This window comes from Gastrolobium bilobum, unplaced genomic scaffold (assembly GCF_033153095.1).
Source record: "Gastrolobium bilobum isolate Gb01-03AN ecotype WA unplaced genomic scaffold, APGP_CSIRO_Gbil_v1 utg18327, whole genome shotgun sequence".
In the NCBI taxonomy this organism is placed as follows: Eukaryota; Viridiplantae; Streptophyta; class Magnoliopsida; order Fabales; family Fabaceae; genus Gastrolobium; species Gastrolobium bilobum.
The window spans coordinates 241,152-254,238 of record NW_026896684.1 but is presented as its reverse complement, the minus strand read 5'-3'; the positions used below and the strand labels follow the sequence as shown (position 1 = coordinate 254,238).

General features: G+C 37.5%; 2 protein-coding genes across 2 annotated transcripts; one reads left to right on the top strand and one right to left on the bottom strand.

Annotated features, from left to right (window-relative positions):
• Positions 1-2,699: 2,699 nt before the first annotated feature.
• On the bottom strand, positions 2,700-3,962 carry LOC133301416 (uncharacterized). Its single transcript, XM_061501038.1, has one exon. The coding sequence runs from the start codon at positions 3,960-3,962 to the stop codon at positions 2,700-2,702; it is 1,263 nt and encodes a 420-aa protein (XP_061357022.1).
• A 5,177-nt stretch (positions 3,963-9,139) lies between these two features.
• Positions 9,140-11,082, top strand: LOC133301425 (transcription factor MYB108). The gene is made up of 3 exons (XM_061501050.1): positions 9,140-9,311; positions 9,828-9,957; positions 10,111-11,082. Exons 1-3 carry the CDS (start codon positions 9,143-9,145, stop codon positions 10,832-10,834), a joined length of 1,023 nt encoding a protein of 340 aa, XP_061357034.1. The 5' UTR covers positions 9,140-9,142; the 3' UTR covers positions 10,835-11,082.
• Positions 11,083-13,087: the final 2,005 nt, after the last annotated feature.

Genomic DNA, 13,087 nt, shown 5'->3' with positions numbered 1-13,087 from the left:
GATAAGACGTATTTCACCCTATCCGAGCTTAGACACTTTAGCAGGGGGAATAGGCTCCTTTCCTGTACAGTTGCCCTTCTACCATTGTGTACAATGCGACATCCTTAACCAACTTTCGAGCTTCCTCCTTTTGGGGGGGAACGTCCCGTTTTCTATGTAATCAATGATGGTCTCACGCCAATCTTTGCCTTCGGTTATCTGCATGACACATGTAGGTTATGGGATACTCTGCTCAACTACCGTTTTGTGGTTTCCCCAACCTTTAGTGCTTGCTAGCTTTGACAGTATGTCAGCCCTGCTATTTTCATTCCTTGGAATATGACTGACCTCCACGTTTTCGAACTTTGCTATTAACTGCCTTACGGAATCCAAGTATTTTGCCAACAATGGTCCCTTAGCTTGGTAGCTGCCTGCAATCTGGGAGGTGACCAGTTGCGAATCACTATAGATTTATAATCTCCTTGCTCCGACCTCCTTGGCCTGCTAAGGCCCGGCTATGAATGCTTCATATTCTGCCTGATTGTTTGATGTTTCAAAGTTCATTTGCATGGAGTATTCAACCGAAACCCCTTCCGGGTTCTCAATAATTATCCCGGCTCCGCTACCGTTAGAGTTTGACGACCTATCCATATAGATTTTCCAGGTGTCTGGGTTTGTTGACATCTCCGTTTGGATTGAAGTAAGCTACCTGATAAAATCTGCCAATGCTTGAGATTTGATTGCCTTTCGGCTTTCAAAAGCTATATCAAATTCTAATAATTCCACAGCCCAAGCCATCATTCTTCCTAGGGGTGTTTATCAACCGATCCAAACCGATTCAAACTGCGAAAACCGAACCGAAAAACCGATAACCGAATAAACCGAAAACCGAAAAATCGAAAATAAAAAAAAAACCGTAAATTTTAATTGGATTGGATCGATTTTCGGATGGATTAATGAAAACCGATCCAACCCAAACCGATCCAATATATTAATTCTCCTCTACCTACTTGGTCCTTTCCCCAACCATAGCCCAAAAATTTCTAAATCCAAGACTCATTAACTCATCAATTAAACCAAAAAAAAACCTAGTCACGTCTCATCAACTATAGTATTGTTTAATGATATTTTTGTATTTCAAATTTTTTTTTTTACAAAGCCAATATATACAAAATATGTTATTTGCACAATAATCATGAAACTAATTTTAGGATATTCAAAAAACCGAAAACCGATCCAATCCAAACCGAAAAAAATTGGATTGGATCGGATCGGATTTGAAAAAAAAATCTAAACCGAATGGATGATTACACGATCAAACCGAAAGGACTGGATCAGATGAATTTTGCTTCCAAAACCGATCCAATCCAGACCGCGAACACCCCTAATTCTTCCTGCTAAGTCGGGCTTATGCAAAATTTGCCGAATTGGCAAGTCTGACCTGATTACAATCTGGTGTCCTTGGAAATATGCTCTAAGCCTTCTAGTTGAGACTAGTAAGGCAAAAACAACCTTTTCTAACTTCTGATAACGGAGCTATGCTCCCTGCAAGAGCCGACTTATGAAGTAAATCGGTTGCTGCCCCTCTTCATTTTCTTGGACCAGGATCGAGCTAACAACAACATCTCCCACAGAAAGATACATTATCAATGGCTCCCCTTATCTTGGGCTAGATAATACTGGTGGTGATGCCAGCTGCTTTTTAATTTCTTGGAATGCCGCCTTACATTCCGAAGTCCAGCCATATTGCACCTCCTTTCGTAACAGTTTGAAAAAAGGTAGTGCCGTTTCTGCAGACCGAGATAAAAACCTAGTGAGGGAAGCTAGCCTTCTAGTCAACTGTTGGATCTCCTTTTTGCTGTCTGGGGCCTTCATTTCCAGCACGGCTCTGCACTTGTCCAGGTTAGCTTCTATGCCCCTGTGAGTCAGCATGAATCCTAGGAATTTTCCTGCAAGGACTCCAAAAGCCCATTTAGCCGGGTTTAACCGAATGCGGTGCTGCCGCAGTTCGTTAAAGGTCTGCTCTAGATCTTCAATGTGTATTGCTAAACTAATCGATTTGACTATCATGTCGTCTATATATACCTCCACATTCTTGCCGAGCTGATCCGCGAATACCTGATTCATCATTCTTTGGTAGGTGGCCCTCGAGTTCTTCAATCCAAAGGGCATCACATTATAACAATAGTTTGCCTTCTCTGCGATGAAAGCAGTTTTCTCTTGGTCTTCGGGGTGTAGTGGGATCTGGTTATACCCCGAATATGCATCCATGAAGGATAACATCTGGAACCCGGATGAGTTGTCAACGAGCTGATCTATATTGGGCATGGGGTATGCATCTTTGGGACACATCTTATTCAGGTCAGTGTAGTCCGTACACACCCTCCATTTTCCATTTGGCTTTTTAACCATCACCACATTAGATAGCCAGGTTGTGTATTGTATTTCTCTGATGAATCCTGCTTCCAGCAACTCCCTCACATTATCTTCCAGTACTTGCCAACGTTCCGCGCTGAGCTTCCTTTTCTTTTAGGCTACCGGCTTAGATCTCGGGTATACTGCGAGTTTGTGACAACAAAAATGAGGGTCCACTCCAAGTATCTCTGAGGATTTCCAAGAAAAGATGTCAACGTTCCTTCTTAGGCACTCAGTAAGTCGAATTTTGTCCTCGTTCGCCAGCCTCTTTCCGATTTTGGCTGTTTGAGTTTCTTCTCCAATGACTACCTCCTCCAACTCTCCATCAGGTTCCGCCTCGGGATCTGAGTATCATCCCTCATGTCCAACTCCACCAAGTTAACCGATTTTGTTCCCTTCTTCCCCAAACTATCCTGCTTATTATTGGGGTTCACCCCGGCAGGAGTCTTAAGGTTATTTCCTACTGCTCTAACTGGCTTAAAATAGCAGTCCCGAGATTCTTTTTGATCCCCAGCAATGGTGATGACCGAGTTCTGCTTACCGATCATCTTGAGCTTCTGATGCTTGGTGAAGACCAACATATCCCAATCGTCGATAGTTGGCCTTCCCAAAATTACGTTATACTCCGACGGGAAGTCAGCTACTATGAATCTTACCCTTTCCGACTTGTAGGCCTCCTTTGTTCCCAAGGTAAGCCTCAGGTCAATGTACCCCTTAGGGATAGTATCACGGCCATTGAATGCAATCAAAGTCGTGTTGCAGGGTTTCAAATCTTCCACATCCAGGTTCATTTTCTGGAATGCCTGACACTGAATTATGTCGGCACAGCTGCCGTTATCCACGAATATCTTCTTGACTTTACAGTTGACTAATGTACCGGTGATAACTAACCCGTCAACGTGTCCCGGCATGACGTCCTCCAACTCTTTCTTAGTAAAAAATAGTAGTGGTGCTTCCGGTTCGGCTTCTTTAAACTTAGGCCGCTCTCGTATCGAAAGCACCTCTCGTAAGTACTTCCTCCTGGAATTCATGGTATCACCTCCTCCACCAAAACCCCCACTAATAACATTGCATTCAAATTCTGGTTCTATGAATTCATCCTCTTCTTTGGCCGGCTTCTTACCTCGGCCCTCATCCCTGAACTTCTTTTCCCGGGACGGGCTGGCAAGCCGTCCTCCTCTCCTCTTCTTATTATTCTTCCATCCCTGAGTTCTTATCAAATACTGACGCAACTTTCCTTCTCTGATATATCTTTCAATTGCGTCACTAAGATCCCAGCATTCATCGGTTGTGTGACCAGGGCCATCGTGGAACGCGCAATATCGAGATTGGTCCAGACTGGCTGGATTCAGTAATGGTTGTGGCCTATCCACCTTTTTCATTTCGGTGGATGCTACCTCCCTCCAAATTTGGGATCTGGACGAATTCAGAGGTGCATATCTGTCAAATCTTACTTTTGTTGGAACTTTCTCTTCTGGCTTTTTACCCCGGAAATCATTTTGCCTTCGATTTCCAAGTTTTTCCATCTGGCTGTGGTGTTGCCATGGGTCTGCATTTACAATCTCCATCTGTTAGAGCTCCAAATATTTTTTGGACCGTGCAGTGAACTCAACTAGAGTTTGGGCCGGGTCTTTGTATACGGATTTAGCCAACCTGGACGACCCGTGTAAGCCGGCGATGACCAAATGTAAATGAACATTCTCAGATAGTCCGGGAACTTGTAAGGCGGCCATTTTGAAGCGGTCCAAATACTTCTACAAGGTTTCACCGGGCTGTTGCTTTATTTTTCCCAGTGCAAATTCGAACTTCGGCTGTTTTTTACTCGTAGCAAAACTCAGCAAGAATCTACGTCCGAATCTTCAAATGATCTGATGGATCCCGCCGGTAGATATGAAAACCATGATTGAGCTGCTCCTGTCAGCGTGGTTGCAAATAGCCGGGTTATCAGCTGCTCTTCAATTCCCTTAATGTACATTGCTGTATCAAAGGCATCCAAATGCACTTGGGGGTCTTGCGTCCCATCGTATTTTGGAATTTCAGATAAGTTGAGGTTCTATGGAAATGGTGCATCCACGATCTCGTCCTCGAAGGGGCTGTCATTGTGTTGCCCGCTGTGATACTTCCTCCTATAGACCCTGGATACGTCGTTCGGGTTTGGGTTCCGAGATGGGCGTATCCAATATGAAGATTGAGGGTTCTCTCCCAGCCTTTCTGGTTGTCCTTCGACGTTGTTGTGAACTTCGGGTCCTAGATTGTGAACCACGTTGGGTATGCTCCTTTGAGGCCGACCTTCGACATTTCCAATTCCGCTCACCCGAGTCCGGGTTCCATCAGGGTTCGCCTGGGTGTTTGAGATCCGCAGGTCATTCATGACCCGTGTTATAGCTCGTTCCAGGTTCGGGTTTGCGGCTCGACCTACTCGAGCCTCCAGCTCTAGCATCTGTCTAGCACTTTCCTCCCTTTCAAGCCCGTGTCTTCGCTCCATCTCTTCCATTCTCCGGAGTACCGCAGCGACAGCCAGATCTGTCACTCGGGAATCACCAACTGCACCATTTGGTACCTGCACAATATCCGCCATTTGTTCCTCCATTGGTTTTTAAACCTTGCACGTACGGGGCGTCCAGATTGACGGCTGGGGTCGATGCCGAATCGGAGTGCACATCACTAACGTGCACTGCATCGGTATCTATCTGCCGATGATCCAAAGGATTCTCCCTGATTGGAGAAATAGGCTGGATTCTGGAATTCGATCTTGATGGTTGTCGAAATCCACTTCTTGTTGTCCTCACCATCGTGGCTTTTAACCAAGTGGTCGTGGGTTCTATTTTCCACAGACGGCGCCAATGTTCTACTTTGGGCAGATGTGTCCGACCGTAGGTCGGGTACTTGATGTTGGATCTAGGACTCTCTCTAGATACCTATCAATTAGGTATCTTGGGGACAACGAATTATCACACACTATATAATGGCAGCAGCCTGAAGGGGTGTGTGTATGCACTGTCGTGATTGCATAAAATAGGGTTAGAGAGATCAGCCATACTTGTGGTATTTAGCTCCTATTTATAGAACTTACCTTTGGGCTTGTGTTAGTTGGATTTCTTGTAGTCGTGGGCCTTTCCTCGGTCCATAACACAGAGTAAATTTATATCTCCACTTTTTTCTCTTTTCTGATTTGGGATGTGCATGTGATTATTTCGGTTCTAACTTCCAACTCAAATAAGGGTGGGGGAAGTTGATTAAAGTATAAGTGACAAATATTACAAAAAAAAAAAAGTATAAGTGACAAATTATTTTATTTTGTTAATATATATATAGACTCTCTGATAAGGGATAAAAACATTTATTTTTTATGAGAAGAATTATAAAAGTATTTACTAATAAAAAATGAAAACACGTTAATTAAATTTTACTCCTAATTGGTTATACTACTTTGGTTTTTGGATTTCGTCTCGCATCCTTTGTATGTGTGTGACTAATCATTGTTTAGAGTATTCATAATACCGAAATGTATAGAAAAGAGCTGAACAAACGAATTTATAATTGATAAGGACAAACCTTATTTTCGAAAACATTAATCAATATTAAAAATTGGAAAATGTTTTTCTTATATTGTTGGAGATAGTTATCTTATGTTAGTGAAACAAAATTAAAAGAGAGACCCACAAATAATTGGAGAGAGAAAAATAGAGGTGACTCACATTTGTTATGTGTGTGTAGGAATTTGATTTATCTCATGTTGAATGAGATAAATATAACCCTTAAAAATTCAACAACCTATAAATGAAGTTTTAAATATCCTTTTATAAGGTGCCAAATAAGTGAAATAACCAAAAAATGCAACTAAAATATGCCTAAAAAAGGGAAAGTTTAAATATCACTAATTACAAATCAATCAGTATTAAACACACGTAAAATAAGGAAATAATTAAAATAAAATTAACCTAGTAATTAAAAATTAAGAAAAAAATCAATTCACATTTCAGATCCAAGCAAACTAATTCTAAGTGAATCAGTTAGTATTATCTCTCAGACGAGTGATTTTTTTTTTCTGAACTCGAATGCTATTTCTTCTATCAGTGTTTCTTTTTTTAATTCCAACCTTAATATTGTACAGGTCAATCTACTACTGAGTGCTAGTCTATAATGTTAGGGGAAATTAAAAAAATCGAAGTATACAAACACTAATTACAATGAAATTGGAATCTAGTTTGGCTAGTAAGGGACTCGATTTTCCTTAATTGAGGTCATGAGTTAGACTCTTGTGAATAAAAAAATTTGCAAGAATTTAACCCCTCAATTTAATTGAGATTCAAAGCCACTTATAGATGCCGAAAGTTAGTTAAAAAAAAAAAAAAACTTAGAATGGTCCCTAGAAACCTCACCAAAATTCAAAAGATTGTAAATAGAAAGTTTATTGCAGCCGTCCTTGATGGGGCACATGTAGAAACCTTGGCCTTTGCATCATTACACAGCTGTTGAATTACGAATTACAATCCACTTTCATTACAAAATGGAGATCCAGACCGCAGTGTGCTGCGCATGCAATGCCTGAGATTAGTGCCTGAGCTGCTCGGTAACATCAGTTATAGTAGATACATAAGTTTGAATTTATTAAGATACTTGCTACTTCACACAATAGATTTGGACTCATGAATAGCTAATATTGCTCAGGGTTTTTTAAGCTTATTTATAATTTCTTTATAAACTAAGTGATTTGTAACGAGTGTGATGAGAAAAATGTAGTAAATATTATTGAACCTATTGGGTGAACTAGCTAGGGTAAATTTTGTGTCTCTCTTTTCTTTTTTCCCCTCGTTTTCTTTATGACTATTTGTGTGTGCTTGTGTTTGGTCCCAACTCAATTCTGTAGAGAAAGCCATTAAGGTTCGTTACAGGGGCTAAATTCTTATATTTCAAAGTTAGATAAAAGTTTAGGATAATTAGAGTTGGATTAACTCAAAAAAAAAAACGAGATAAATGTTATTTCACTATACTAGATTATTCTCTCTTATGTACACATGCCTTCGACACAATTTAGTGTGCATTGCCTCACTCATCAGTGGGGCACATAAAGACAAAAATGATTAGGCTCAAACGTGACTTACAATCTAAGTAAGTACCCTTACTTTTAAATACCCCTCTCTTTTTTTGGTAGAAACTTGAAGGTATTCTCATTCAATTTTTTCCAATCACTTTGTTCTCGAAGTACGTTCCCAAAAGCTAGCTCTTCATTATAACGGAGGTGCATTATATCACAGTCACCGAAAAAAAGATGAGACTAATCCTCCATCAAGAGGGAGCCTTTTCCCTCTAGCTTGCCCCAAAGGATTCCAGAATTGTTTGGGCCAAGGATTAAACTTTGAACCAAGCAAAGCTGGGCACTCAACTTTGCCAGTTGAGCTACCGGTAGCTTAGGGGTTAAATGCCCCTCTTTTTCATTATAGAGCTCCTCACCTAGCTCCCCTTTGATTCTTGGTGCGTTCGCTGGAGAACTACACATAGTGATGTTATTGTAGAACTTAGATTTATACGATTACCTGTCTAGATAACTAGTACACTAACATACTTTAACACTAGAGAGAAACAAATCTACTCCTAACACAAACAATTCAGTACTTATATAATGTAACACCGATTGACAATTGCAGTTATAGAGTTTTCAGCATGCAATTAATCATCGAATTTTGATAATTAAAGTGTTAAACTCTTGCGAGGAATTTCTTTTTCAATTTCAATATATATATTTTTTCATCATTTAAAATAACCTACGCACGATTAATGTGTGTTTTGGTTCTGAAAAATAAACAATATCAAGAGAGAAAATGATATTTCTTCAATTAAAAAATTGAAATCATTTTCTAAAACAAATTGAACCCAAAAAATGAATAAATTATATTTAAAAATAAAATTAATTCAATTAAGCTCTGTTAACTTGTGTTTTTTAAGACACATAAATTCTTTTTCACTTTTCATTCACATCACTTTACACAAAACTAGTTAACCAACAAGTGTTTACAATGAAAATATACATTTTACAATCAATAACTCAAATAATTTAATTAATAAGTTGTGCAATCAATTTTATATTAACTTTGTATGATTGCAAATGTGCAAATGGTACATTATAATTTATTTATTTTTAGTGTCGTGAGTTGAGTTGTGACTTGAAAAATATTTGTATAAATTTTGTTTATATAGACTGAAAACTTAATTTAGTTAATATTATATTAAATAATTATGTAAATTTTTTATATTAGTTAATAATTAATTAATTTAATCTCCTTGAACTTACGTAAATAGTTTCTACACAAAAGTACGCGCCGGTGAGTCGGTGACTTGTGAGGAGCGAAGTTGCAGTCAGCACGCGCGCACACAACAAAGAAGAGAAAGTCAAACTGTCAAAGCATCATTCATAGAAACTACAATTAATCATACTTCAAAGTCCAAATACATGTTTAAGTGTTACTTAATTAAATCCTTAATTTTTTATTTTATTTTACTTCTTCACCGTTCTTTCTGTCTCTCTCATCCCTTCCCAACTATCATTTTCTTTTTCTTCTTCCACATTTTCAAAACCTTGTCCTTGTGTATTTATAAGAAGCCCCACCCTTCTTTAGACCCTGTAATAATCCAATACTCTCTCTCTCTCTCTCTCAATCTCATACCTCTCCAACTAAGAGCAAAGGCTAATTAAACCTCTTGACTCAAAGTTTTTTTCTTTTTTGTTTTGATGAGTCAGAATCAATCAATGGATGTAAAAAGAAGAGGAAGCAACACCATCACCACCACCACCACCTTAAGTGAGGACGAAATGGACCTCCGAAGAGGTCCTTGGACCGTCGATGAGGACCTCGCTCTCATGAATTACATTGCCACTCACGGCGAAGGTCGTTGGAATTCCCTCGCCCTCTCTGCCGGTAACTTCTTTTTTTCCCTGTGTTTTAGTTTGGAATATATATATATATTAGTGACCAGAAAACACTTTTTTTATAGCTTCTATCTTTCCGTAATTTTCATTGCCACCAATGAATTTTGGGAACAAACCCATTAAGGTTCTAACAAATTGGAAAGCCAAAGTTTGCAGTATATTGACTTAAAAGAGCTTATGATCCATGATGGTGAATTATGCTGAGCTTTGATGTACTTGTGTCTAGGTTCATATAATTTTGTTGTACAAATAATGGGACAGAGCATGAAATTTATGAATATTGGTTGGTGATAATTGCTTGGCCGTACCCACTCGTGAAAAAAAAGGGGAAAAAAATGATCAATTGATACCTCCACCCAAAATCATTATTAATGTTTCATAAAAAGTAAGAACCATATAAAGGAGGGGAAAAAAATGCTCTTTTTATTTTTCCCTTATTAGTAGGTATTTTGTTATTATCTGAGTGCTTTACCAATCTGAGAAACCTTATTTAAATTTGTTATAGGCCTCAAACGAACAGGGAAGAGTTGCAGATTGAGGTGGCTTAACTATCTCCGTCCTGATGTTCGACGTGGAAACATCACGCTTGAAGAACAACTTTTGATTCTTGAACTCCATACTCGTTGGGGAAACAGGTAATTTACCCAAATATGCATGCATTCAAAAATACCACCAATTCTTTATTATTATTATTATTAAAATCATTAATGTTATACCATTTTGATGGGATTAATTAGTATTAATTAATTTAACCAAACAAGCACGTTTATTGATTGGATATATATCAGATGGTCGAAAATTGCGCAGTATTTGCCGGGAAGAACTGACAATGAGATCAAGAACTATTGGAGGACCCGTGTCCAAAAGCATGCCAAACAACTCAAATGTGACGTTAATAGCAAGCAATTTAAGGACACCATGCGCTACCTTTGGATGCCGAGGCTCGTCGAACGCATTCAAGCAGCCGCAGCTGCCTCATCCGCCGCCAACACCACCGCCACCGCCTCTTCTCCAACTTTATCAACCACCACAAGTAATGTCACAGCCAATAACGGTTACAACTTCAGCAACAACCTTAATAATAACAATATTGAGGTTCAAAATGGAAAAATGGGGTTAAGTACTAAACCTGCAGTTATGAGCAATGATTTTGTGTGTTCACAACAGGTGACACAAAGTTATACCCCAGAGAATAGCAGCACAGGTGCATCATCGGATTCGTTTGGGACAACAACTCAAGTCTCAACAATATCGGATTTGAGTGATTATTATTACAGTGCTGCCCCAGTTAGTAGTAACAATAATAAACCTAATCCTAATCCTGTAGATTATTATCAATTACCCTCTCACTTTAGCTACTCGGATTGCATCACAAGCCCTTCTGGTTTGTTCGATTTCCAAGCCATGGAACCAAACACCCCGTGGATGCAAAACGGGGACTCATCCGACAATTTTTGGAATGTTGAAAACATGTTGTTTTTGCAGCAGCAACTTATGAATGACAACATGTAAAAAAACATTGGGAGATAGGGGATGGTGGGAATTTCATAATTAAAAAAAAAATTTAAAAAATTGAAGGGGCTGTTGTGAAATTTGGAGAGATGAAAGTGGAAAGTAGAAACATCAAATAAAACAAATTCATATGTAGGACACACACATAGGATCTATGATCGACATATATAGATTGTAAACTCTGGATTGGATTATGGATTATTTTTCAGTTTATATAGCTTCTTCTTTTATTTTTATTTTAGAGGAGGTGGTGGAAATATTTGTAATTTGTCTTTCTTTATATATGATTTCATTCTTTGAGATTATTATCTTGTTTTGTTTTATTTTACTTTATCTTGATTCGATTCTCATATTAATTACCTATCTTCTTTTGGGACTAGGAGCTCGTGTGAATGCATTATATATAGATGAATGATCGTACATAATTAAATAATAATTTAAAGATAAGCATAATTGGTTCCACTCTGCACGCTTTTCTTTTTTCTCATTTTCAAGTCCCTATAACAACTATTATTATATTTGTAATCCCACTTTTGAGACCTTATCCATGGGGCCTGAACCAAAGCCTTGTCTTCCAAAGTGTTTCTAGATTGTAAAAGAAAAGGTCACAAGTAATGGTAATTTTTTTAGACGTGGTATTCTATTATTGGTTGGTTAGCTCCAATGTTCAAGTTGTCCATTAGGGACAAAACTTTCAAAAGTTCAAACATGTGTATGGCCTTCCATATTATTATCGTTAATGGACAAAAAGCTTAATTTGCCACCTACGATTCCAAGGACCCAAATTCCTCCCTCTCACGCTTGTTAGATTTCGTACGGAGAAAATTATTTTAATTGGGGTCCAAAGTTATTAACTCTCAGTCCAAGCCATAATCACTATCAGAGATGTTTCATGGGTAATATCGCAGTTTCACCACACGATTTCTTTTTTCTTTTTTTTGTAAACACACCACACGACTTTATTAATAAATGTAAATAGTATATTTGATCTCAGATTTGAGAAGCAAATTAACCAGAAATTATTATGTGCTGTGAACAAGAAATTTCTGAATTTCTTAATTAGTGGACTTGGATTTGAATTATGTTCAAAATTTGATAGGAATTTTTTTATCGCTTTTGTGATAGTATCCGACTTGACTGATTAATCAATTAAATGAAGAATTGTATTAATGGATTAATCGATGAACCAGTAAAAAAATTAAAAAAATAAACTGCTTAATTTATATCATTAAATATGTACCATTTTAACTTTAATGTTAAAAATAAAAAATATTTATTGATGAATGTTCTTACATGATGGTTTGAAAACTAATATATATTTTTAATAAAAATTAAAGTGTTTAGTACATTACATATTAAAAATATTAAACACAATATTTAATATTTCTAAATAATATTTTATGACACTTGTTAACAATGACATTAGATTTATAATAAAATATGAGATAATGATAGAACACAAAATTACAGGTATAAATGTGCATGCGCTATTAATAATATAAAATAAGAGATTTATTTATTTATGAAAAATACTTTTTTATGTTATAGAAAAATAATTAACTCATGTTGTAAAAATAAAATTATAAATAAGCTTCACAATTAATAGGAGAGAAAAAAATTTCTGTGTGTAAAAAATTATCGAGATAAATATAATCTTTTATTCATTTATTGAAATACAGATAAGAGATTTATTTTTGCTACGTGAGCAATGAGAGTTTTTCCAAAACAGCGTGATGGAATAGTTTAGAGAGAGAGAATTACAAGAGAGAGAGAGAGAGAGAGGGCTATGGCGGCGGAGAATCGTTGTAGACCGCGTGCCAATAAGGAAGGGAAGGGAAGCCATGGAAGTGGAGTGGTCCATGAGGAGGAGAGTTCATAAGTTGCCACGTGTCCATCTTTATAAATAAAATCAATTTTGGAAAAGAAAAAACGCTTCCAGGACTGAATCACTGACAGCCGCAACCCTTGAAACAACCCCAGTATACGATATTAGTCCACGCATGACCTATAAATACGGGAATACAACCGTTTCTACTTCTCTGTTATTTAATTCAGCTTATTTGTTTTTAAGGAATTCTTCAGACACCGAAATTTTTTTTTTTTTATTTTGAGTTATAAAATTAAAAAATTATAATAACAAAAATTAATATAATCTCAATGTCATTAAAATCGACCCGGTCATTGACCCGGTCGAAGTACCGGGTCACTAATTTAATCGCATGATCCGGTAATTTTATGTAATTTTATAATTTA

Excerpts from the sequence above, each read along its gene's own strand:
- LOC133301425 (XM_061501050.1), top strand. The coding sequence starts at position 9,143 with ATGGATGTAAAAAGAAGAGGAAGCAACACCATCACCACCACCACCACC. Across the intron at positions 9,312-9,827 it reads TTCCCTCGCCCTCTCTGCCG|GCCTCAAACGAACAGGGAAG; the intron begins GTAACTTCTTTT and ends AATTTGTTATAG. Across the intron at positions 9,958-10,110 it reads CATACTCGTTGGGGAAACAG|ATGGTCGAAAATTGCGCAGT; the intron begins GTAATTTACCCA and ends GATATATATCAG.
- LOC133301416 (XM_061501038.1), bottom strand. The coding sequence starts at position 3,962 with ATGGAGATTGTAAATGCAGACCCATGGCAACACCACAGCCAGATGGAA.